This window comes from Lathyrus oleraceus, chromosome 7, assembly GCF_024323335.1.
Source record: "Lathyrus oleraceus cultivar Zhongwan6 chromosome 7, CAAS_Psat_ZW6_1.0, whole genome shotgun sequence".
Lineage (NCBI taxonomy): Eukaryota > Viridiplantae > Streptophyta > Magnoliopsida > Fabales > Fabaceae > Lathyrus > Lathyrus oleraceus.
In genome coordinates, this window is record NC_066585.1 from 183,007,999 (window position 1) to 183,032,787 (window position 24,789).

Below are 24,789 nucleotides of genomic sequence, written 5' to 3' on the forward strand. Positions count from 1 at the left end.
CTCCCCTTCCAATTGCCCTACACTAAGGCGCCAAGAGGAAGGGCGCCTCTTCCTTGCATGTGAGAAATCACATGTAGGCACCAAACTCAAGGGCTCCTCTTCCCTTGCATGTGCTTTCTTCACATGCGCCAAGAAGATTCCTCACATGCTAGCTTTCTCTTCCATGCTGAATTTTGTCATTCTCTTGTCTCCTCTTGCCTTTCCATGCAACCAATCACACTCTTTTTAGGTTCCAAACCTACTCACTCATTCATCTATAAATAGTCTCTCATATTAACAATATCAAATCATCTTCATCAATACTCAAGTATTTTCTTCTACCACACTTCTTTCATCTACCAAACTCAAGCTTTGCAAATTCAAATCATGTCTTTGTTGACTATGGGCGATGAACACAGAGGCACAATCCAGAATATCTCGGCATTTGTATGTTATCTCTCTCTTTTAGTTTCTATTTTTGGATTACTTCTAATAGATATCTTCTTTGTGTTATACCTTTGTAATCTCTCTCTTTTTAGTTTCTATTTTTGGATTACTTCTAATACATATCTTCTTTGTGTTATACATTTGTAATCTCTCTCTCTCTTTTTAGTTTCTATTTTTGGATTACTTCTAATAAATATCTTATATGTGTTATACCTTTGTATTCTCTCTCTTTTTAGTTTCTATTTTTGGATTACTTCTAATACATATCTTCTTTGTGTTATACCTTTGTAATCTCTCTCTTTTTAGTTTCTATTTTTGGATTACTTCTAATACATATCTTCTTTGCGTAATACCTTTGTAATCTCTCTCTTTTTAGTTTCTTTTTTTGGATTACTTCTAATACATATCTTCTTTGTGTTATACCTTTGTAATCTCTCTCTTTTTAGTTTCTATTTTTGGATTACTTCTAAAACATATCTTCTTTGTGTTATACCTTTGTAATCTCTCTCTTTTTAGTTTCTATTTTTGGATTACTTCTTATAGATGTGTGTTTGTTGAGTATGTATTTCTTCTTCTAATTGTATTTTCTTACTTTTTTGTTATTAGGATCCAAAGCGGTTTAGATGATGTGTACATGAATATGTAGCCCACGGTCCTTTAATAGAACCATATATTAGAGGATGTGGATTTGGAAATCTACTAAACATTGTTTTGTACTCGGTGGACTACAAGTTCATTCTGGCTTTGTTGGAGAGAGGTGGAGACCCGAGACCCACACATTTCCCCTTCTGATTGGTGAGTGTACCGTCACATTTGAAGACGTGTACATGTTGTTGGGTCTCCGTATAAACGGAAAGGCAGTGAATGGGCGAGTTAACCAAGACAACAATATATGCAATGAATTACTGGATGCCCCTTTGTTAGACGACGAAACTAAGGGAGACACATTTGGTCAAGCAAGGGGGTAAGGTATAAATTTAAAATACGTAAAACAATATTATACCAGTATAGTATTGTCCGACGATTCAGCCGAGTATGAGAAAATAATAAAAGCTCGATGTTATATTATGATTTTATTTGGTAACTTTTTGTTTCTAGAAAGTACATGTAATTCTGTGAATATAATGTATTTACCTTTATTACGCAACATTAATAAGGTAAACACTTATAGTTGGGGTTCAGCTGTGTTGGCTCATCTATATAGTGCAATGTGTAGAACTGCAAAAAAGAATACCTGTACTTTTTTTCATGTGCTTATTTGCTTCAAGCTTAGGGGTGGTCTAGAATGCCGTCGCTCGCCCCGATAAATGAGCGCCCATTCGTGTTCCCGTTTGCAACCAAGTAAGTCTAACACTTTACCATTCACCACTTAGTTAATTATATTTATTATTATAATTAATAGTAAATAATATTTTCACTTCTTTTTATTATCTTAGGTAGCCAGTAAGGGGAATGAACTACAATAGGTGTCCGAAACACGCTATTGTAGTCTATCGAAATCTATTGGACCACATTGGACAGGACGATGTAATACTCCTACCAAACTATATTTTAATTTAAAAATACTTCTCAAATTATTTTCCATCTAACGATTTGGTATTGTTTTACAGTTTGTTTGGAGGTCATATCTGAGTCTGAATCATGATGTGAATCATGACGATGTTGCAGTTTGGACAACGAAGACACTGATTATCCGATTCACTACAGTGGAAATGCACCAAAGTGACCGGGTCAAACTGTAGTTCGGAATGCTACAACAGATTCCAGAATCTCCCACGTGTTTGGGGAATTAGCATCAAAAAAGGGTCGATGCACAGTGGGATTATTCTGACTGGAGAGACTTTGCAAAAGACATGTGTTGTCAATGGAGGAATCGACGATAACACATCTTGAACGAACCAGTCATCCAAGGTGCAAGACCGACTCAACAATATATGGCATGGTTTAGGTCTGTAACAACTCAGCAATTTGTATCTGAGTCGCGGTATTTGATGGATCCGCGCCAACTTGCTTCGTCATCGTATGCCCCACATCAATTCACCACCCAACACCAATGTGAACCCACCCAACACCAATGTGAACCCACCCAAACCCAACAACCAACCACACAACATCAACCGACCACATACACACAACAACCACACACCCAACATCGCAACCCGTTCATGCCAACCACCTAACAACCAACCACCCTACGTCGCAATCCATTCATACCACCCACCCAAACACAAAACCAAGAATCAAACCCCGCAACCACAATCGTCTATAGCCCAGGTGATTCATATGGGTCACTTCATCGTAGCCCCCCACCAATGAACACCCAACCACTGTTTAACTATAGTACGCCCCAGGAACCATTGCTTCGTTTTCAAAATGACTCAATGGTCCAATTTGGGCAACTATACCGTCCCCAATTCACCCAACCCCAACGTCCTAACTACAATGACATGGGCAACGAACTCCATTACGGAAGCGCCGTTGGCCAGAGCCCCTCCGGATATTGGGAGCAAATGATGACACATCTGTCAAATACCGTCGGAACTTCCGCCGGACCTTCCAACCAACCATCGCTGGATCAGGTCAGCACCCAAAGACCACAAACACCTCAAGAAAATCGTGGGAGACCTCGGAGACAAACTAACGCACTAGGATGTGGAACCGGGGGACGTTATAATCGGGCGGCTCATTAGTTTTTTGTCTGTCCAATGTAACCAATTATTACATATTTAATGAATTTATTTTTTTTCATTATTATTTCTTATGTATTAAATAATAAATATTAAATATTAAAAATAAAAAATAAAAAAAATTAAATAACTAAAAAAATTAAATAAAATAAAAAAATAATAGGAGGGGGTGTATGCGCTAGATGAATTGGCGCATACACCCACCATTAAAAATACACAGGCGTCAGAGGCATTGACGCCTCCTCACGAGGGCCAATGCAGGCGCCACAAACATTGACGCCTCCTCATGAGGCACAATGCATGTGCGCCAATGCTACTGGCGCCTCCTCTTATTGGTATGGGGGTGTGCCAATCCATCTGCCGCATCCTCTACCGAACTTGGTTATTTAGGTAATTTTTTTGAAAAATTGGTTATTTCAATTTTTCTTTTTGAAAAATTTGATTATTTTGAAAAAAAAATTCAAAGAAAATCTTTAATTTTTTAATAGTTAAAAATAATGGCAAGAAAAATAGAAATAATGTTCTATAAATTTTATGAAAATAATATGTATCAAAATTAATAAGTAGTTGTTAAGTGAATTATTTTTTTGCATTTGGTAGGATATAAACATATGACCTCTAATATAATGTGATTTTGTCTTTTAATAATTGAAGATGAAATTTAGAAAATGTCACATATAAATATAAATATGAGTGATGAGTGATGTGTCACAAATTAAATTGATGTATTAACATTACATTTTAATTTAATATATTATAATAAAATTTAATATATTATAATACATAATAGATAATAGATTATACAATTAAAAAATTGAAACTACATTTTTTTACCTAAACAAACTTTTATGATATTATGAAGTAATTATTAGTATTATTATTATTATTATTATTATTTAAGTATTATTATTATTATTATTATTATTATTATTATTATTATTATATATTAGTGTCTAGAGCGACTGCTGTCTGTTTTATTTATTGGGTTAACACGTGTAAGTCTTTTATTAGTTTTTCGTCTATGTCTCATTAAAAATAAATATAATTTAAAAATATTAGAATTTAAAATAAGATGATACTCTCTCTCACGCACAAGCTTGCAAGTTGGAAAACTAATCATTTATCATTTGTAGTGACATGGATCGTCACTCAGCTGAAAATTTTACCTTATACCCCTACATTTATCCTTATACCCCTACATTTTATAAAAAATACCAATTTTATCCTTATATATTTTTAAATAATTTATTATTTTATTATTTAAATATTTTTTAAATTTTATTTTACATATCGGAAGACTTTGTAAAAGAATTCCGATAGTCATTTTTCACGTATTTTTAAACTTTTTTTATGTACCAGAAGACTTTACAAAAGAGTTCCGGTACACAAAAATTGACTACCGAAACTCTTTTACAAAGTCGTCTGATATACAAAAAAAAAGTCAAAAAATATTTGAAAATGAGTACCGGAACTCTTTTGCAAAGTCTTCCGGTTCACAAAAATTGACTACCGGAACTCTTTTGCAAAGTCTTCCGGTACACAAAAAAATGTTTAAAAAAATTTGAAAATGACTACCGGAACTCTTTTGTAAAGTCTTCCGGTACATAAAATTTGACTACCGGAACTCTTTTGCAAAGTCTTCCGGTACACAAAAAAAAATGTTAAAAAAATATTTAAAAAATGACTATCGGAACTCTTTTGCAAAGTCTTCCGGTACACAAAAATTGACTACCGGAACTCTTTTGCAAAATCTTCCGGTATGTAAAATAAAATTTGAATTGAGTTCCGGTAGTCAAATTTTATGTACCGGAAGACTTTACAAAAGAGTTCCGGTAGTCATTTTCAAATTTTTTTTAACATTTTTTTTGTACCGGAAGACTTTGCAAAAGAGTTCCGGTAGTCAATTTTTGTGAACCGGAAGACTTTGCAAAAGAGTTCCGGTACTCATTTTCAAACATTTTTTTGACTTTTTTTTTTGTATACCGGAAGACTTTGTAAAAGAGGTCCGGTAGTCAATTTTTGTGTACCGGAACTCTTTTGTAAATTCTTCTGGTACATAAAAAAAGTTTAAAAATACGTGAAAAATGACTATCGAAATTCTTTTACAAAGTCTTCCTGTATGTAAAATAAAATTTTAAAAATATTTAAATAATAAAATAATAAATTATTTAAAAATATATAAAGATAAAATTGATATTTTTTATAAAATGTAGGGGTATAAGGATAAATGTAGGGGTATAAGGTAAAATTTTCAGAAGAGTTTCGTGGATACCAAACACATGTGTCCGTGATACTCATACCAGTACTAGAAAACCCTCATGAAGACCCAAGCATTTAGGTGAAGCTGCAATGGGAGGATGTGAAGATGATCCAACGCTTCTTTTTCAAAGGCAGTCAACAGAAGTCGAACATCCAACTTCTGAAAAATGCAGTCGTAGAAGAGAATAGAACACCATTCGTACTCGCAGCACATCGACTTGTCAGCAGGGATTACGGATATTCCCATTCAGAGGGAAACCTTACCTCGAAGGAGGCAACAACCACTTTAGCTTCTTTAGTGTAGGTGGAGGGTGTATCCAGATATTATGGGTCTACCTATGGGTAATCTTTCACGTTTGTCGTCCCCTTCAGATCTTTCAATAGTTGAATCTTGTGTCCGTTGAAAACAATGTACACTTTTATGATCTCTACCTTTCATTACAAGCATCTTGAATTTTAAGATCTAACAAAGTAGATTTTCCTAGTGATATAAAATTTAGTATAGAACTTACATTTTTTTATTGGATAATGAGTTACATTAAATTCATCCATCAACTTCTAAAGCACTGTGTTATAGACGAATTCCAACCGATAAACTTATTGAAACACCCACATTCAAATCAACTATTGTTTTTATCTAATGGAAAAAAATTCTTCTTAACAATAAGTCGAATATCTATTTTATTTTAATAAAAAATTATTTTTATTTAAGAGATAAAAAATTTATTTTTAAATGTTAATTTATTTTTCCTTTCTCTATCTCACAAGTCCCTTTTTTTCTTCTTTTTATATCGTTATTTAATACAAATTGAGATTATATAATTATTATTTATCTTACAATTAAATAAATCATTTAAAATTTAAATATGTATTTAAATACATTTCATACTATATCAAATAAATTTACCCGAACGCGGATATTCAACTGGTAAATCGTATTACAATAACACAAAGTGAATACACACACTTGTTAGCTTCTAGAAATGTCTACAAACTCAATTCTAATAGAAAATTTACTTGTACTCATAAGTCAATTCCACCTGATAACTTTATTTAAATGGCCACTTAATCTAATTAATCATTTTACAATATTTGTTTCTTAAGAAATTTTTGAAAGGTCTATAAACTCATTTCTAAAAGAAACTTACAAAGCAAAAATTACATATTTGATTAAGGTAATTTTTAGCGAGCACTGATGGTAGTTTCTGTATATTCATTCATTGATAACTCTTGCAAAACTTGGCTGCCATTGAATAAGAATGCTGGTTTTTGAGGTTGGCAAAGAGGTGTTTCATTGCATAGCATGAAAACAACTTCTAACATGGATGGTCTATTCATGGCTTTTTCTTGCACACACAAGAGTCCAATTTGAATGCATTTCAAAACTATAGCCGGAGGATAAGACTTGTTTAGTGCTGAATCAACTATATCCAAGGCCTTTCCTTCTGTCCATAGTGTCCACACCTACAAATGCATAACACATCATATATCATAAACCTGTTGCCCAATTATAGGGCTACCTCTTTTTATTTTTCTAACTTACATGTCCAATTAAATTAGGGGATGCTCTGCCAGTTTCATAGTGTGTGTTTCTTTGGCCAGCAATGATTTCTAGTAGCAAGACCCCGTAACTGAAGACATCAGATTTTGTTGAATATCGTCCTGCCATTGCATATTCTGGGGCCATATATCCGCTGCATATGTACAAAATAGTTAGACCGTCATAAAAAATACAGATCCATATCTCTAATCATAATGAATATAAGGTTATGACACATACTATGTTCCAACCACTCTTCTTGTTCTTGCTTGGATTTCATCTTCTCCAAATATTCTAGCCATACCAAAATCTGAGATTTTAGGATTCATTGCAGCATCAAGGAGAACGTTGCTGGCTTTTAGATCTCTATGAATTATTTTCAGCCTTGAATCTTGATGAAGATATAACACACCTCGAGCAATCCCACAAATAATTTCAAAGCGCTTACTCCAACCCAATGATGACCTTTGGTTTTGATCTGAGTTGTTGAACAATTGAAGTTTTCAGAAATAGAACATATCGGGAAATCAACTGTATATTGAGCTTATATTCACAGGAGTTCATCAAAATATAGAATGGAAAAGGAAAATACAATTTTAGTCATATATCAGAAATCCATTATTTCCACCTAACCATGAAAATGTAGAACTCAGAAAACTGTCAAGTACAGAAAAGATTACATAATCTGCTGAACCAATCATCTTGTGCCTGATAAGGAATTTTAGGAATACTATTGAAACATTTATTTTAGCAACAGTCCTGCGAGTATGCATGTATAAATACAAGCTTATTCATGCTATAGAGACAACAAGTTAGTTAGAGATAAAGGCATACCGAATATGAAGAAGTCTAGGCTTTTGTTTGGTAGGTATTCGTAAACTAGCATCCTTTCTTCTTTTTCAAAGCAACAGCCGAGCAATCTCACTAGATTTCTGTGTTGGAGTTTAACTAAAAGTGTAACTTCATTTTTAAATTCTTCTTTGCCTTGACCTGAATCTTTGGATAATCTTTTCACTGCTATCTCTTGTCCATTAACCAAGCAACCCTGAAAATATTTATCAGTTAAATCCCGTTTCATTATTTTTGCATCAAAAGCTTCATGTAGAGTTTCACATACCTTATAGACAGAGCCAAATCCACCTTGTCCAAGCTTATTCTCATGACCACAATTTCTTGTAGCTATCATTATTGTCTTAAAGTTGAAAAACGGTAGATTTGGATGTGGAGCACCATTCTCTTCTCCAGAGGAATCTTGGTTTAATTGCCGCATCATTTTTTCTGAAGTTACAGATAACATGAGGTGAGATTTCAATCAACTTGCATAATTTGAAGAGTATGCTTTTTCTTGTCTCGTACTGCTGAATTTGTTGGGCTAAAATAAATCACATACCCTTTCTTTTTTTCTTCCGCCGGCAATACATATACACACAGGAGAGGAGGAGAACAGCTGCAACAATAGAAGCTACCAGAATTGCAGCGAACCCCTTTTTATTAAGGACTCCTTTGCTTTTCTTGTAGTAATTGGCTGTTAAGAAAGAAAAAAGTCCAAAGAAGCTCAAACAACACTCTACAATATCAAATTTATAAAGAAAACTACAGTAGGAGGGAATATCTTACCTAGTTCAACTTTATCGACGCGTAAAAACAAATCCTGGCCTTGATCACTAAGTTTTTGAATGTCCATTAAATCCCCATACCATGCCAAACAACCACTTCCACCATTCCTCACATCAGCAGGTGCATAGGCAGCACAAGAGCAGTTTCTCAAGCATTCTTTCTCACATTCTTCCAAACTTAAACCACCTTTAACAACTACCACAGATGTATCGGGAACTTTCAGGCTTACAACTTTCACAAACCCTTCTCCATTCCCACAAACAGATGCATTTTTATTCCTAACACACCCTCCTGACCCGTCTCTACTGTCATACCAATCACGTGGATATCTGGGTTCAAAACCAGGTAAACATGTACACTTAAAGTTCTCCAAGTTCAAAGGATCACAATTACTGTTTGATCCACAAGTTCCATAGTTATCACAGTGGTCTGTTGGTTCAGACCAGTACTGGTTCCATTGGCTCTCATGACTGTCCCACTTGAATAATTGAAAGAACCCAGACTGCTGAAGCACTATCCTAAGAATGACAGACGTATCATACAAGTTATATGTCAGTGCTACATAGTTGTCTTCTTCAACCAAAGAAATGTTATAAAAGGGCATATCTCGTTTCATATAAGGTTGGCCTACAAATAATTCTCCGTTCCAATGTCCACCACGCCACCAAGAAAGATCATGGTTGTACATAAACAACTGAGGTTTACCAATGGTGCTGAAATTTACTGTGAATGCACCTTTTCCAGGGTCATCATCTGTCTTCCAGGATTGAAGAAACAAACTTTGATTATTCTTTCTATCAAAACCAAGTCTTTGATATGGAAGCCAGGTGTCTGTTGGATGATCAAAGCTTTCCCAGATGACAGTTTTGGTGTTGTTTAACATCAGAACAAAGTTTGCTATATCCGATAGTTGAGCTACAACGTTGGTGCTATTTCTCTGTGAATGTGGTAATGAAACATCGGTAGCCCAAACGGGAATGGTGCTGAGGTTGTGGTGGAGTACTAGATTTCCAGTCGGGTCGATTGATAGTATTCCAGAAGTATCGTTGATTGGAGTATCTCTATTTGCAACCCAAACAACAGTTTGGATTGGCAAATTGTAGTACCAAATTCCAACATAGCGAGAGGTGGACTTTCCGGGAGTGAAGAATCCAAGAGCAAAGGTTTTAGATTCAGAAACAAGAAGCTCACCATCTCTTATAGGTTTGTCAGTAGATATGGTATCAGAAGAACAAGAGGAAAAAGAGATTGTCCAAAGGAGTAGAATCAAATAGTTTAGCAGGCAATTATCATGTAACATAACAGCTTTTTTTTTATTATGATTTTTTGCAGAGACCATTGAGTTGCTCTTACACAACCCTGTTGCATTTAATATAGAGAAAATTGAAATAGTAAAACTGACCATTTAACTATTCAACGATACATAGTCATTCCTCATTAGTGACGTGATTTTTATTACATTTTCCACAAAACTATAGTGGAAAAGTAAAATGAATGAAGAAAATAAACAAGTAGGCAGGGTGGTTTTCATACATGCAAGTGGCTAAGGAACAGTCTCTTACTTGTTGTACACGGCATAACGATGGAAACATGTGTGTCATGCGGCACTGCGCAGGTCTCCAACTCGGCGAGTGAAGAACCGAACAGACCAAGAGGGCATGCTTATGATTGGAGTCGATAATACCTTTACAAAATTTAAAAATATTACTCATAATTTCATTCATTTGTTTTTTTTTTCTTCTTAATTTTATACTTTATCATACAATTTAAACCTCACAATTTTATCTCATTAATTTTCATTTAATAATATCTTTTATTCAAATTTTTTTTGAGAATTTTTTTATTCAATTTTTTTCTCATAGTTTTAACCATGGTAATTAAAACTTGATTGAATCGGAAGGTTCAATCCATCGAACAGGGAACCGGAACCATTATCGATCTATTTGAATTCTAACAGAATTGAAATTTAAATCGGAAAATGATTTTTTTAAAATAATCTAGTTTTTAAATTAAAATTCTAAAATAACCATTATTTAAAAATATTTACCAAAATAATCACTTTTCCAAAAACATCTAACATAGGCGTCAAGTGCATTGGCGCATCCAATGAAAATGTTATTCATTAGCACCACATGCACTGGCGCATCCATGGTCATGGCGCCACTAGGAGTGACGCATGCATGTGTAGGCGTCACATGCAATGGCGCATGCATAGTCCACTCTATGTGTGCGCCAATGTATGTGGCTACTGCTCCAGCTCCATCTATAAATACATAGCATCACCCTCCCATAACTTTTCAGACATCTTCTTACTATCTCATTCCATTTTCCTTCATTCTCCTTCCATTTTTCTTTTAAATATCTTCATATTCATACTTGTGTCCTTATATTCACAAGAGAAATGCCGATTTAATTTTTTCAGTAGTGCAATCTCCGACGAAGATCCGACTTTGGAATGTAGATGCGTTCGAACATCTTAATAGGAACTTGGACCATTGGTTAGATGGAGAAATTGCAGATGGTGAAAGGATCAGAAGAATTCAATGACTTGATATGACGTTCAATCAAAATGGAGAAGTTCGTTTTCGGTCATTGTTAAAACTGACAGAGACGTTCACATGATGATGTATAGTTCTCACAAAATTATTTTGATGGTTGTAATCGCATAGTTATGTTGTTTATGTGTTGTATTTATTTGTGATGTTATTTTATTTGTTGTAGTTGCTTGTGTTGTTACTTATATGTTGTATTTGTTCTGCTTATCATATGAAATGGATGTTGTTATGCTTGGTCTAACACTAAGACAATTTGTACGATTATGACCGAGCTAGCGACATGAACTACATAATCTAACTATTGTGTTCGTCGTATCCATTTAGGTTCGAATATGGGTGATGTTTAGACGATCCTTTTTCTTTCTTCACATTATTTCATTGTGCTAGAGAATGTCTCATTGATATGCAGGTCAGTAATCCTCTTTTGCTACCACCGAAAAGCTAATTTTGTAAACATTGCAAAGGTTTATGACTTTGTAAACGTCAGATAGTAAGTTGAAAGGATCATGTCGAACCTTTGAACATGCCATTATGACATGGGAGCGGGGCATACGAAAGGCTTGAAACTTTCCGCAGTCGCATCAACATCTATCTAGTTCCAATCGATAGTGTTTCCTCGGCATGCCTTCATTGTGATTCATTGACTCAGCAACATTGTACCAATCTTTAGTACGGTCAAACACCGTGACCACATGTGTGTTAGCTTTGGCAGCTTCCTCTTTAATGAATTTCATTGAAGCATCACTGAACAATTGCCCAGATTATAACACTGAACTCCATTTGGAACGTATGATCTCAAATAACCCCTCTAGCCTAAAATATGTTGATTGCACTAAAGCGGTTATCAGTAGGTTTCATATGCCTTTGAAGACAGAGTTCATTGATTCCACAAGATTTATTGTCATGTGGCCCCATCGTTGACCGTTGTCGTATGCCCTAATCCATTTCTCCAATGGAATATTATCGATCCACCTTACTGCATTTGCGTTTGACAATTTGATATCTTCGTGGTAGTGTTTAAAAGAAGGTTCTATTAATGCATACCCTGCATTGACAACCTTCTTCCGCAACGTTTTGTCTTTGATCTCCCGCATAAAATTTTGAGCGATATGTCTAATGCAGTAGACATGCATCGAAGGAGGATCCTGTTAGCCATTATCAATGTTTTTATAGGCACTCACAATTGATGGGTGTTTGTCTGAGATCAAACATAAGTTAGGCTGAAGACCAGCGTGCAATCAGAGATTTTTTAGGAAAAAGCTTCATCCCCCAACAGTCTCCTCTTTAACTAGTGCAAAGGCGATTGAAAGAATGTTGTTGTTGTCATTGTGCCACTGCCATCAGTAGCGTTCCTTTATATTTCCCGTACAACCATGTACCATCAATTTGTATAATAGGTTTACAGAAATAAAAACCTTTGATGCATGGTTGATACGTCCAGAAAAGTCGGTGGAATATGCCATTACCACTAACACAAGTCCCGTCTGGGGTATACGCCGACAACGTTTCCAAATTGAAAATAGTTGTCGCATCACGCGAAAAACCGGCGGGAGAACAAGAACAACAGAGCCGCCACCGTGCGTTATTTATCCCAAAAGAGGGAAAGGAAACGCTCAGAGTAAACCTGGGAAAAGACATGGTCTCGCGACCAAAGAGAATGGGATCGGGAGTCGGTTATGCGAAGGGAAGGTATTAGCACCCCTACGCATCCGTCGTACTCGACGGGATCCACGCACAATAGGAAGGAAAAATGGTTGCTAAAACACTGCTCAAACACACACACACACACTGGCTGAAAGAGACAAAAGAAACTGACTGAAACTGACTCGGCAGGATATCGCATCCTGGGCCTACTTAGTCTATCAGGCATAGACATCAGAGTCGAAGTAGTTCGGACTGGGGAAACGACACATGCTCGCTAGGATATCGCATCCTATGCATACGTATCTTCTCGGACGAGAGAAGAATCAGAGCATTCGTAGCTCGGCTAACACGCACGCAAACAAACACAGGCAAAGGCAAACGTGGAGCCTGAATGCCAATCGATGGACTTACATCAGCATCCGAACCAAAACACACACAAGAAGGCAAACGTGGAGCCTGAATGCCAATCACTGGACTTACATCAGCATCCGAACCAAACACACACAAGAAGGCAAACGTGGAGCCTGAATGCCAATCACTGGACTTACATCAGCATCCGAACCAAACACACGCACACTGGAACCCAAATGCCACTCGATGGACTTACATCAGCTTCCAAGCACACAACAAGACAAAACAAAGACACGGGCGCCCGGAGAGATCTGCTCATCTCCTGCCTACGTACCTCATCTGGTATGAGGATCAGGGTGACGTAGTTCCCCTACAGAGGGATAAAGGACCAGCCTAACCAGATAACAGAGGGAGACACCACACTAGGGAGACTACGACTCGAGCCTAGATGTTGTCATGCAAATCATCCCTAAGTTAAGGTTTCTAGCTAACTTGCACAGGAAGCAAGCCTATCCTAAACATGACTCGCACAGGAAGCAAGCCACACACACACTTAACTTGCACAGGAAGCAAGCCAAGCAAAACCTAACTTGCACAGGAAGCAAGTCTAAACTAACCCTAACTTGCACAGGAAGCAAGTCAAACAAACATACAAGCACAGATAGCACACACTATACACAAGCAAGTGGCTCAAACAAGGGTTAGGTTTTAGTCGAGGGGTCATATCAACCTCAACAAACAAACCTCTGGAACTGGGTGAATGTGCTCTTAACCTTGCCATTGAGGGGCTAAGGTGAAGCAGATGAAGGGTGAGTGAAGATGAGACTTCACAGCTCTTATCCCTGGCCTGGGAGAGCTTAAGACAAGAATGTGTGGGTTCAGAAAGTGGGAACCCTTCTACACATTTAAAACTGACTCAACTGTACAATTGTACAAGATCTTGGGTTTGTATCTGCAATGCATCAACACAGTGGTGTGAGCAAAGCAGATGACACACAGAATAGCAGGGGATAGATTGCATATCCCTTGGGTTCTGCCAATTGCCTCTTCACTTAGGAGGTCTTTGACTCTATACAAGGACAAATGTAAACAGTCACAAACATTGCCTCTTAAGGAGGACTTCAGACAATTGCCTGGCCAAGTAACAGGCCAGGTCTTCCAGACTACATGAAGATTAGAAATATACCTCAATGCAAATTGCTTATACAAGCAAAGCAAAGCAAAAGTTCACAAGGAACTGAGCAACTAAAAGCACCTGAAATAGTCAAGCAGACATTAGTATACAACTTCAAACAAAGCAAAAGGAAACAGACATTAACAGTTAATCAGAAGCAAATGAGTGTGCAAGGCACAAGGCTTAAGGCTTGAGAGCCAAGCCACCTACAAAACAAACAAGTTAGACAATGATATTTAAGTAAGCTCAATCAAAAGAAATGGTCTCATTGGTCATTTGTTGGTCAACCTGAAAACACAAGCTCAAAAGTGAGTAACAGGACCACTAGGGCAAGCCTAGGGTCAAAAGAGAATGAAAAAGTTAAAACAGCAAAGGGCAAGCATTCAAAATCATGTTTAATCAATCAAGAAACAAATCCAATTGGTTTCATGTTCATATCATGCATCATCATCATTTCATAAACAAAAGAAGTCAAAGCATGGCAAATGAGAGCTCATAGAAGTCAACAGCAAGACTTAACTCAAAAGCAATCTTAAACATTTCTAAAAATCACCAAATAAATCATGACCAATCACAACCCACAGCATGGTAAGCATGTCAAATTTCATCTCATTTGGACAAGTGGAAGGCAGCCAATGAAAATCAGAAAGTCAAAGCAATTTTGAACATGCTCAATGAAGTCAACCAAACATGCATCAACTTAGAAAAATCATAAATCAGAGATGGTGTATGATAAATGAATGGGACTAAAACCATGGCAAAGATGAGGGTGTCTAGTTATCTCATGTAAAATTTCATGTCCATCTAGTAAAGTATGAGAATTTCAAAAATGAAATGGGAACATGTGTCACAAAAAGTCAACATATGACTAAACAGGGGAGAAAATCTCAAACAATTAGGAAATGCCACAAATAATTCCAAGAAAATTCACATGTAAACTAGACATCCAAGAGTACATTCATGCAAAAATTCAAACCAATTTGAGTTCAAGAAGCATGGTAATGAAAATCATGAAGTTGGACATCAATGGTGTGACACAAATTGTCACACCCTAATTCAAAAAATCATAACTCACAATCCAGATAAGATAAATTCACAAACTCTACACCAAAATCACCATGAATGTGTCTAGTTTAAGCACAAAAAATTTGGGAGCCATTGGATAAAGTATCATCATTTCACAAATGTTTTGGCAAAGTGTACAAAATATGCATACATGTCACAAACCCTCATACCAATTAAAATCCACTCATCAAAAAAATCTGGAAAAATCATGATAAAAAACTAGAGATTCAGATGAACACAATGCAAAAATTCCCATGAAATTTGGATTTGAAATGAAGATGTTATGATTTTTGTAAGATGGAGCAATCAAATGAAATAAATAAATAAAACAACATTATTCAATGAGACATGGGGTCCGGGAATGGCAAACTTGTAATTTCCTGGACCTTTTAATGAAACGCGGCGTTGCGTTTACAGGCGTGGCGAGATGCTAGTGGTCCATGCTAATCCAACAGAACAAAAATCATGCAGTAACGTACAAACAAAATCTGGAAAAATGGTTTTAGGGTTTCCAATGAACAGTATGAAGCTTCATCATCTTCCCAATTCGATTCAAAAGAAAAATTCCAGAAATCAAAATTAATCATACCAAAATGATCAGCAAGCTTCACTCATGCATAATCCATCATCCATTTTCGTTAAAACAAGCCAGGCATTCGGAGCCGAGTAAAAACATATTTCATCATCAAACTTTAAAACAGCATAACTCCTAAACTACTTAACCAAATCAAATGATTCAAAGCTTAACGTGCTCAGGGACAAGAGATCTACAAAGTACATATCATGGTTTTGGAAAAAATGAGGGTCAAAAATTTACCAAAAATTTGAAGAAAAGCTGTGGTGCAGTTGTTGTTTGATGGTAAATGCTTGAAACAGATGTGCCAATAGCTTCCCAAAGATGGATGGTTGAAGGATTTTGGTTCAGCAACTCTTGAAATGGCTTAACCCGAGTTCTGCCATGGATGATGTGTGAAGAAAAACAGTTGGATAAAAGCTCCTTCCAGCTGGAGAAGGATGGTTGCAAAGTGTTCACAAGGTTGCTTGAATGATGGAAAAACAATGGCCTGCTCGAGTTCTTTGGAGTTTTTTTTTGACAGATTTTGGCAAAATGCAAAAATGAAGTTTTAGAGAATGAGTGAAGTTTTTTGAGTTTTGAGGCAGCTGCTAGGGGTTTCATTCAGCAGAAAAAATGATGTGTGTCTGCTGTTTTTGTGGTACTTGAATCAAGGTCCATGAAAATGTGGAGTAGAGTTGGTAAAAGTGTACTTTCTTTCCAATTTTCAAGCAAGTTGGCATGGGTGTATGTACTGCACGAATTTGACTTTGTAACATGACCAAAACCACATTTCTGAACTATTTCAATTGGCCAAATGGTTTAAAAATGATTATTTTGAAAAGTCAAAATTCAACTCACTTGAAATTAATTAAGGCAAGTTCAAAAAGGCCATTTTGCATGGTGATGTTTTGGTGAATGAAAGTTACATTTTTGGAAAGAGGAGGTCAAATGTGACTTGTAGGAAAAAACCCCACCCAAATTGGCCAAATGGTTTGAGAGATATGGCCTTTTGAAGTTCAAGAATTTCTGAAAATGATTTGATCATATCTTGCCAACCATACATGGGAATTGAGTGTTCTTAAACTTTTTGGAAATGGGAGAACAAGATCTTCAACTTTCATGTTGGGCAAAAATTCATTTGAAGCTTGTATCATGATGTAAGTTTGAGGATCAAGACTTTCCATTTTTGGTAAGTTTCAGTTACAGGTCCAGTTTCCATTTTTGGAAATTTCTGATCTGGCTTCAAATTCTTCTATGATGGTGTTTGACATGATATATGAGGACTATATGGACATGAATGAGACCTCTCAAACCAATTTCCATCATCAAATCACTGATTAAATGGACAGTTGACCAACAGTTGACTTTTAGGGTTTCTGACTGACTGTGCATTGACTGATGACTTCTGAACATCCAATCCTTGACCAAAACACTTCAAATGGATCCCCAAGTCATGTGAACATGTTGGACCAACCCTAGGGCTTTGTCTCCTTGAGAATTGTGCTTGCTTGCTTGACTGACTGATCTCCTGACCAGTTTGACCTAATTTCTTGATTGGCTTGCACTTGAGGCAAATGGGACAATGCAATGCTATGCAGTGGACCATGTTATGCTATGACCTAATATGAAAATGTATGTACAATGATAGGTGCAAATTTGAGGTGCTACAGCTGCCCCTATTCAATCAGCTGGGAACCCGAATGGATGAGAGCAACGGCTGTCAGACTTTCAGGGTAAACAGGGATTGAATACCAAGAACCGTAGAAATTTGCACTCTGCCGGATATGATACCAGGAGAACCACGTCATTTACTGATGACGCCTGCAATTGACAACTTCAGAAAGGCGAAACCATTTACCGATGGTTAGAAACTGGAAACTTGATATTTACCGATATCAACTTCAGCAAGACCATCTACCGATGGCTGCTGGGAAACAACTCTGATGTAAAAGGAAGCAAGACCATTTACCGATGGCGGCTTCAAAGGAACTTGACATTTACCGATATCAACTTCAACCCGACCATTTACCGATGGCTACTGCAACTGGAGATCTGATATTTACCGATATCGAAGAAAACGGGGCCATTTACCGATGGCGGATAAAACTGGGCATTCAATATTTACCGATATCGAAACATACAGGACCATTTACCGATGGCGTTTCCACTTGGGAAGGAACAAAATCTCTGTGGTGTAATCAGACAAGACGTTTACCGACGACTTCTGGGGATCTTGATTTTATCAACAAGGAAACAAAGCATGACCAGACATTTACCGATGACTGGGATGAGACTCGACGTTTACCGACATCGAAAGATGATGTTTACCGACATCCAAAAACGACCAGACATTTACCGATGACCGGGGAACACTCCACTAAGGGAAAAACAAATATTTGCAACCGGAAAACCAGATAGGACATTTACCGATGACTCTACTGGGAATCTCTAGCTGGGGATTATCAGACATTTACCGATGACTGCAGAAAAGACTCGATGTTTACTGACATCGAAAGATGATGTTTACCGACATCAAAAAATGACCAGACATTTACCGATGACTGGGGTGAGACTCGATGTTTACCGACACCGAAACAATGGTGACCAGACATTTACCGATGACTGGAGAGAAAACCCGATGTTTACAGACACCGAAACAATGGTGTTTACTGACACCAAACAAAGAAACACACGCGGGTGCTGGCATGACACTTACCGGTATCACAAGAACGACTTTTTAGATATGTCAAGGCAAGGTTGACCACTTGCTGGGGGTCTCACTGGGGAGAAACAAACTTTCTGTCACCATTGGGTGAGGAAATGAACCTCTGTGGGGATATCAATCCTGAGTGCTGTCAAGAGCAACTGTAACAGACTTGCTGTGCTGATGTTGAATGAAATGATCCGCCTCTGCCGGGGATACGGTCTGGTGAGGTTAACACATGAATGCATATGTTTGAATTTTTCTATGGCGTAATGCTCCATATTGAATGGGAATGCTACGCAGTTTGAGGAGGCAATGATCACTAAAAATGCAAAAAATGCAAAAATGATGAAAAACTCAGGCTGGGGAGCCAAAACTGATCGGGTACTCCAACTCTGCGGGGAGACACTGCCGGGAGAGCAACGACTTCTCACTCATGTTGGAGAATAGCACTGCTGCTGGGGGAAGGTAAACTCCGCTGGGGACATCCTTCAGTCCACAGATAGGATAAATGTTGGAGATAAATTTCAATGAACCTGCCTCACTCGGGGAGGAAATCGGCAATTACAGGCCTGCTGGGGATAGGCAATCCTTAGATCTGTTGGGGAATAGAAGGCACTATCCACAGACGTCTTCGCAGGGGAACATAGCTCTGATAGCTTCCAAACTTGCTTGGGGAGAATATCTGCTTGAGGAAATGTCCTCACAGATGCCAATCTGAAAAACAGCACAATAAAATGCCCCCAGGGGATACATGGACAAGATACGCTCAAGTGTCCTCAACATTCAAAAAGATTTTCAAATGTTTTGTCATCCTGCAAGCTATTGTTTAGCCTTCATGTTTTTATATGCAATGCTTATCAAAAATTCGGACAGTTTTGCAAACAAAACAGTAAAAAATAAAAACAAAAGAGTCATTTATCTGAATAACGACTTTTATTGATTGAAAATGTGCCTGAAGAGGCAAATACATTGGGAGGCAATTCCTAGAAAGAGGTAATTGCGCACAAAAGGAAAACTCTATCCTAATGGCAAGGTGAACACGACATCCACTATTTCCCAATTCTGTTATAACTCACAGATCATCAGTTTTCCTCCCAACTCCTTGCTTTCTGAGAAGAATGACTGGACGGATCACATTTTTCGAGATGGCAGACGACAAAGCTTGATGAAGTACAGACAACTCAGACTGTAGTCTTCGCTTTAATCCCTCTTTTGGCTGGATCGCCCTTTCGGGTTTTCAATCCACCGGGATACCCATTTTTGCCTAAGCCGCCCTTGCGGGTTTTCGACTTACCGGGTGTACAAATTCTTTTTCATTTTATCCCTAATTTTTGCCCGAACCTTTTCTTTCTGTTTTTTGGTTCGCCGGGATGCCCATTTTTGCCTGGACTCTTTTTTCTTTTTGTCCAGCGGGTCAATTTATGCGAAGTATTTTTTGACTACATCTGAGTTAACAGGAGACGGAAAATCTTCACCATCCATAGTTGTAAGCATCAAGGCTCCACCGGAGAAGACCTTCTTCACAACATACGGACCTTCATAATTAGGAGTCCACTTGCCCCTGTTATCTGCACCGGGAGGGAGGATCCTCTTCAAAACTAGATCACCGATCTGATAGCTTCGAGGACGCACTTTCTGATCAAAGGCTCGCTTCATCCTTCTTTGATACAACTGTCCATGGCATACAGCTGCTAGCCGTCTCTCCTCGATAAGGCTCAACTCATTAAACCTTGTTCGAATCCACTCGGCTTCGTCCAGCTTGACATCCAATAAAACTCTCAGAGAAGGAATCTCCACTTCAACAGGTAGGACCGCTTCCATACCATACACAAGGGAGTAAGGGGTTGCCCCGGTCGACGTACGTACTGAGGTACGGTACCCATGCAAAGCGAAAGGCAGCATCTCATGCCAATCCTTGTACGTAACGACCATCTTCTGCACAATCTTCTTGATATTCTTGTTCGCCGCTTCTACAGCACCATTCATCTTCGGTCTGTAAGGAGAAGAATTGTGATGTTCAATCTTGAAATCTTTACAAAGCTCTTTCATCATCTTGTTATTGAGATTCGAACCATTGTCAGTGATGATTCTCTCCGGAACTCCATAACGACAGATGATTTCTTTCTTGATGAACCGGGTAACCACTTGTTTGGTAACGTTAGCATAGGAAGCTGCTTCCACCCATTTGGTGAAATAGTCAATCGCAACCAAGATGAAGCGATGTCCATTCGAAGCAGTAGGCTCAATCTTCCCAATCATATCGATGCCCCACATGGCAAACGGCCAAGGCGAATTCATGACATTCAGAGGGCTTGGTGGTACATGCACTTTATCAGCATAAATTTGACACTTATGGCACTTCCGAGCATACTTGAAACAATCGGATTCCATAGTCATCCAGTAATAACCCGCTCTCAACAATTTCTTAGCCATCGCATGTCCGCCGGCATGAGTACCGAAGGAACCTTCATGAACTTCCTGCATTAACATGTCCGCCTCGGGTCTGTCCACGCATCTGAGCAAGACCATGTCAAAGTTTCTCTTATACAGCACATCATCCTGATTCAAATAGAAGCTTCCAGCTAGCCTTCTCAGGGTTTTCTTGTCATTCTTCGACGCACCTTCAGGATACTCCTGAGTCTTGAGGAAGTTCTTGATGTCATAATACCATGGCTTCTCATCAATCACAACAGACTCGGCTGCAAACACATACGCAGGCCTCTCAAGTCGATTCACCGCAACATGTGGCACATGATTCCACCAATGAACTTTGATCATGGACGACAAAGTAGCCAAGGCATCAGCCATTTGATTCTCATCCCGGGGGACATGATACAACTTCACCTTCTTGAAGAACGTCAGTATTCTTCTGGTGTAATCTCTATACGGAATCAAATGCGGCTGATTCGTATTCCAATCTCCATTGACTTGGTTGACCACTAAAGCAGAATCTCCAAATATATCAAGAGTTTTGATCCTCAGATCAATGGCTTCTTCTATCCCCATGATACAAGCCTCATACTCAGCTTCGTTGTTAGTGACGTCAAACGTCAATCTGGCAGAAAAAGGTATATGAGCACCTTTAGGATTGATCAGCACTGCACCCACACCGTTACCGTTCATATTCACAGCCCCATCAAACATCAGTGTCCATTTGTCATCCGGATCCGGTCCTTCCTCGACAAGAGGCTCTTCGCAATCTTTCATCTTCAGATACATGATGTCTTCGTCAGGGAATTCAAACATCATAGGCTGATAGTCTTCAATCGGTTGCTCGGCGAGGTAGTCTGACAGAATACTACCTTTGATGGCCTTTTGTGACGTGTATTGAATATCATATTCTGTTAGAATCATCTGCCAACGAGCAACGCGTCCGGTGAGAGCCGGTTTCTCAAAGATGTACTTCACTGGATCCATCTTAGAAATCAATAAGGTAGTATGGTTCAACATATACTGCCTCAGTCGGCGAGCAGCCCAGGCCAAAGCACAACAAGTTTTCTCGAGCAGTGAATATCTTGTTTCACAGTCGGTAAACTTTTTGCTAAGGTAGTATATGGCATGCTCTTTTCGACCAGACTCGTCATGCTGTCCCAATACACACCCCATCGAGTTCTCAGTCACTGACAGGTACATTATCAGAGGTCTCCCTAGAACTGGAGGTATAAGGATTGGAGGTTTCTGTAAATACTCTTTAATCTTGTCAAAAGCCTTCTGACAATCATCATTCCACTTGATCGCTTGATTCTTTCTAAGCAGTTTGAAAATTGGTTCACACGTGGCAGTTAGGTGAGATATGAACCTTGCAATGTAGTTCAATCTCCCTAAAAACCCACGGATCTGCTTTTCCGTTTTTAGTTCAGGCATCTCTTGAATAGCTTTGACTTTTGCTGGATCAACCTCAATCCCTTTCTCACTGACAATGAAGCCTAAAAGCTTCCCCGATCTTACCCCAAACGTACACTTGTTCGGATTCAACCTCAGCTTGAACTTTCTCAACCGGTCAAACAGCTTCTGCAAATTAACCAGGTGCTCCTCTTCTGTCTGCGACTTCGCAATCATATCATCTACGTACACTTCAATTTCTTTATGCATCATGTCATGAAAAAGAGTCGTCATTGCCCTCTGATAGGTAGCACCAGCATTCTTTAGCCCAAATGGCATCACCTTATAGCAGAACGTGCCCCAAGGTGTAATGAATGTCGTCTTTTCCATGTCCTCTGGCGCCATCTTGATCTGATTATATCCGGAGAAACCATCCATGAAAGAGAATACCGAGGATTGAGCCGTATTATCAACCAATACATCAATGTGAGGTAATGGGAAATCATCTTTCGGACTCGCTCTATTCAAATCCCGGTAATCGACACACATTCTGACTTTACCATCCTTCTTCGGCACAGGAACGATGTTGGCCACCCATGGGGGATAACTTGTAACAGCCAAAAAACCCGCATCCCACTGCTTCTGAACCTCTTCCTTGATCTTAGTTGCCATATCAGGACTCGTTCTACGAAGCTTCTGCTTGACCGAAGGACATCCTTCTCTAAGAGGTAATCGATGCACCACAATGTCTGTATCTAACCCAGGCATATCTTGATATGACCAGGCGAATATCTCCACATATTCTCTCAGCATCTCAATCAGCCTCCTCTTGACAGAGTCCTCTAAAGCAGCCCCAATCTTGATTTCTCTTTTGGCGTCCTCAGTACCCAAATTAACAACCTCCAACTCCTCCTGATGAGGTTGGATGACCCTTTCCTCCTGCTTCAGCAATCTGACCAATTCTGCAGGGAGTTCACAGTCTTCCCCACTCTCCTCTTCAGCTTGGTAGATGGGATTGTCGAAATCATACTGAGCCATAACAGAACTGTTCATAGTGAATGCCATAAGATCGCTTCTGCATGTTTAATGCTTTGTTTTAGAAAAAGAGTTCAATAAAGTCACAAAAAACAAAAACATTGCCATTTTTATTGTTTTTTTTTTTGAAAAAAGATGAAAACAAAAAATAAAAAGACAGGGATCATAAAGTTTGATTTCAAAAAATGTCCTTCATTAATGATAATCATTAAAACATGATGAGGCCCTACAATGAATCACTACGCTTTGGGCAGAACGTAGGATTTTCATGCAAAATGACAAAAACAACAGAAAATTACTTTGTCAGAAGAGTAACTTGAACCACTTCTTCAGCCGTCCAGTTGTTGATAGACCCCCCTGGTGCACACGGGCGAACCCAGTTGTCCAAATCACAATCACTGTCACAGTCTTCACTACCGGTTGCAGAGACGTCGCCATGATTCATCAGCCCAGCGCTGGTAAAAGTACTCGGACCCGCTTGACCATTCTGCTCTGCTTGGAGAGGCTCATAACCAACGCCAAATTTGTCTTCTTTGACAGGCAAATCCACCATCTTGCCCCAGCCTTCAGCTTTGCCAGAATCAACAACCTCCTTAGCCTGCTTGTAAGAAGTAATTGAAGCACCTGGCTTCCTCTGCTCAGCGTACGCCACTTTCTCAAGAGCCACAGTCTCAAACGCCTGGCATAAGGTTTCGTGGATCTCGCCATCCACCTCAACATATTTGAACGAGGATAGATGACTCACCAGAATCTCTTCTTCACCGCACACGGTCACAATCTGACCGTTCCAGACATACTTGAGCTTTTGATGGAGAGTCGACGAGACTGCCCCTGCTGCATGAATCCATGGACGCCCCAATAGACAACTGTAGGCGGGCTGGATGTCCATAACATAGAAAATGATATTGAATACCTCAGGACCTATCCTCACAGGCAAGGTAACTTCCCCACACACAGAACGTTTGGATCCGTCGAAAGCACGAACGATCAGGTCACTGGGAGTAAGCACAAACCCTTCCACATCAATCTTCTTCAGAATCTGCCTAGGCAGCACATTCAGCGACGACCCGGTGTCTACCAATACGTGAGACAACACTGCCCCCTTGCACTCCATGGTGATGTGCAAGGCTTTGTTATGGTTTCGCCCTTCAGGCGGTAAGTCCAGGTTGGTGAATCCTACACCATGCCTGGTGCTCACATTGGCCATCACACCCTCCAGTTGATTGACAGAAATCTCCTGAGGCACGTAAGCCAGATTCAACATCTTCAGCAAGGCATTACGGTGTGCCTCAGAGCACAACAACAGCGAAAGTATAGAAATCTTGGACGGAGTTTGATTCAACTGATCTAC

General features: G+C 38.7%; 1 protein-coding gene across 2 annotated transcripts in view; it reads right to left on the reverse strand.

Moving 5' to 3' along the window:
• Positions 1-9,939, reverse strand: part of LOC127105181 (G-type lectin S-receptor-like serine/threonine-protein kinase RKS1) — a 42,776-nt gene extending 32,837 nt beyond the window's left edge. The window contains exons 1-7 of one of the 2 annotated variants that reach the window (XM_051042344.1): positions 8,530-9,939; positions 8,303-8,437; positions 8,030-8,190; positions 7,747-7,957; positions 7,153-7,390; positions 6,916-7,066; positions 6,292-6,836 (exon numbers count right to left, since the gene is read on the reverse strand). In XM_051042344.1, coding sequence (XP_050898301.1) covers positions 6,555-6,836; positions 6,916-7,066; positions 7,153-7,390; positions 7,747-7,957; positions 8,030-8,190; positions 8,303-8,437; positions 8,530-9,934 — 2,583 coding nt within the window. In that variant the 5' untranslated portion in view covers positions 9,935-9,939 and the 3' untranslated portion in view covers positions 6,292-6,554. Of the gene's footprint in view, positions 1-6,291; positions 6,837-6,915; positions 7,067-7,152; positions 7,391-7,746; positions 7,958-8,029; positions 8,191-8,302; positions 8,438-8,529 lie in introns of those variants that run through there. The other variant, XM_051042343.1, reaches the window with a different exon arrangement.
• Between the last annotated feature and the right edge of the window lie 14,850 nt (positions 9,940-24,789).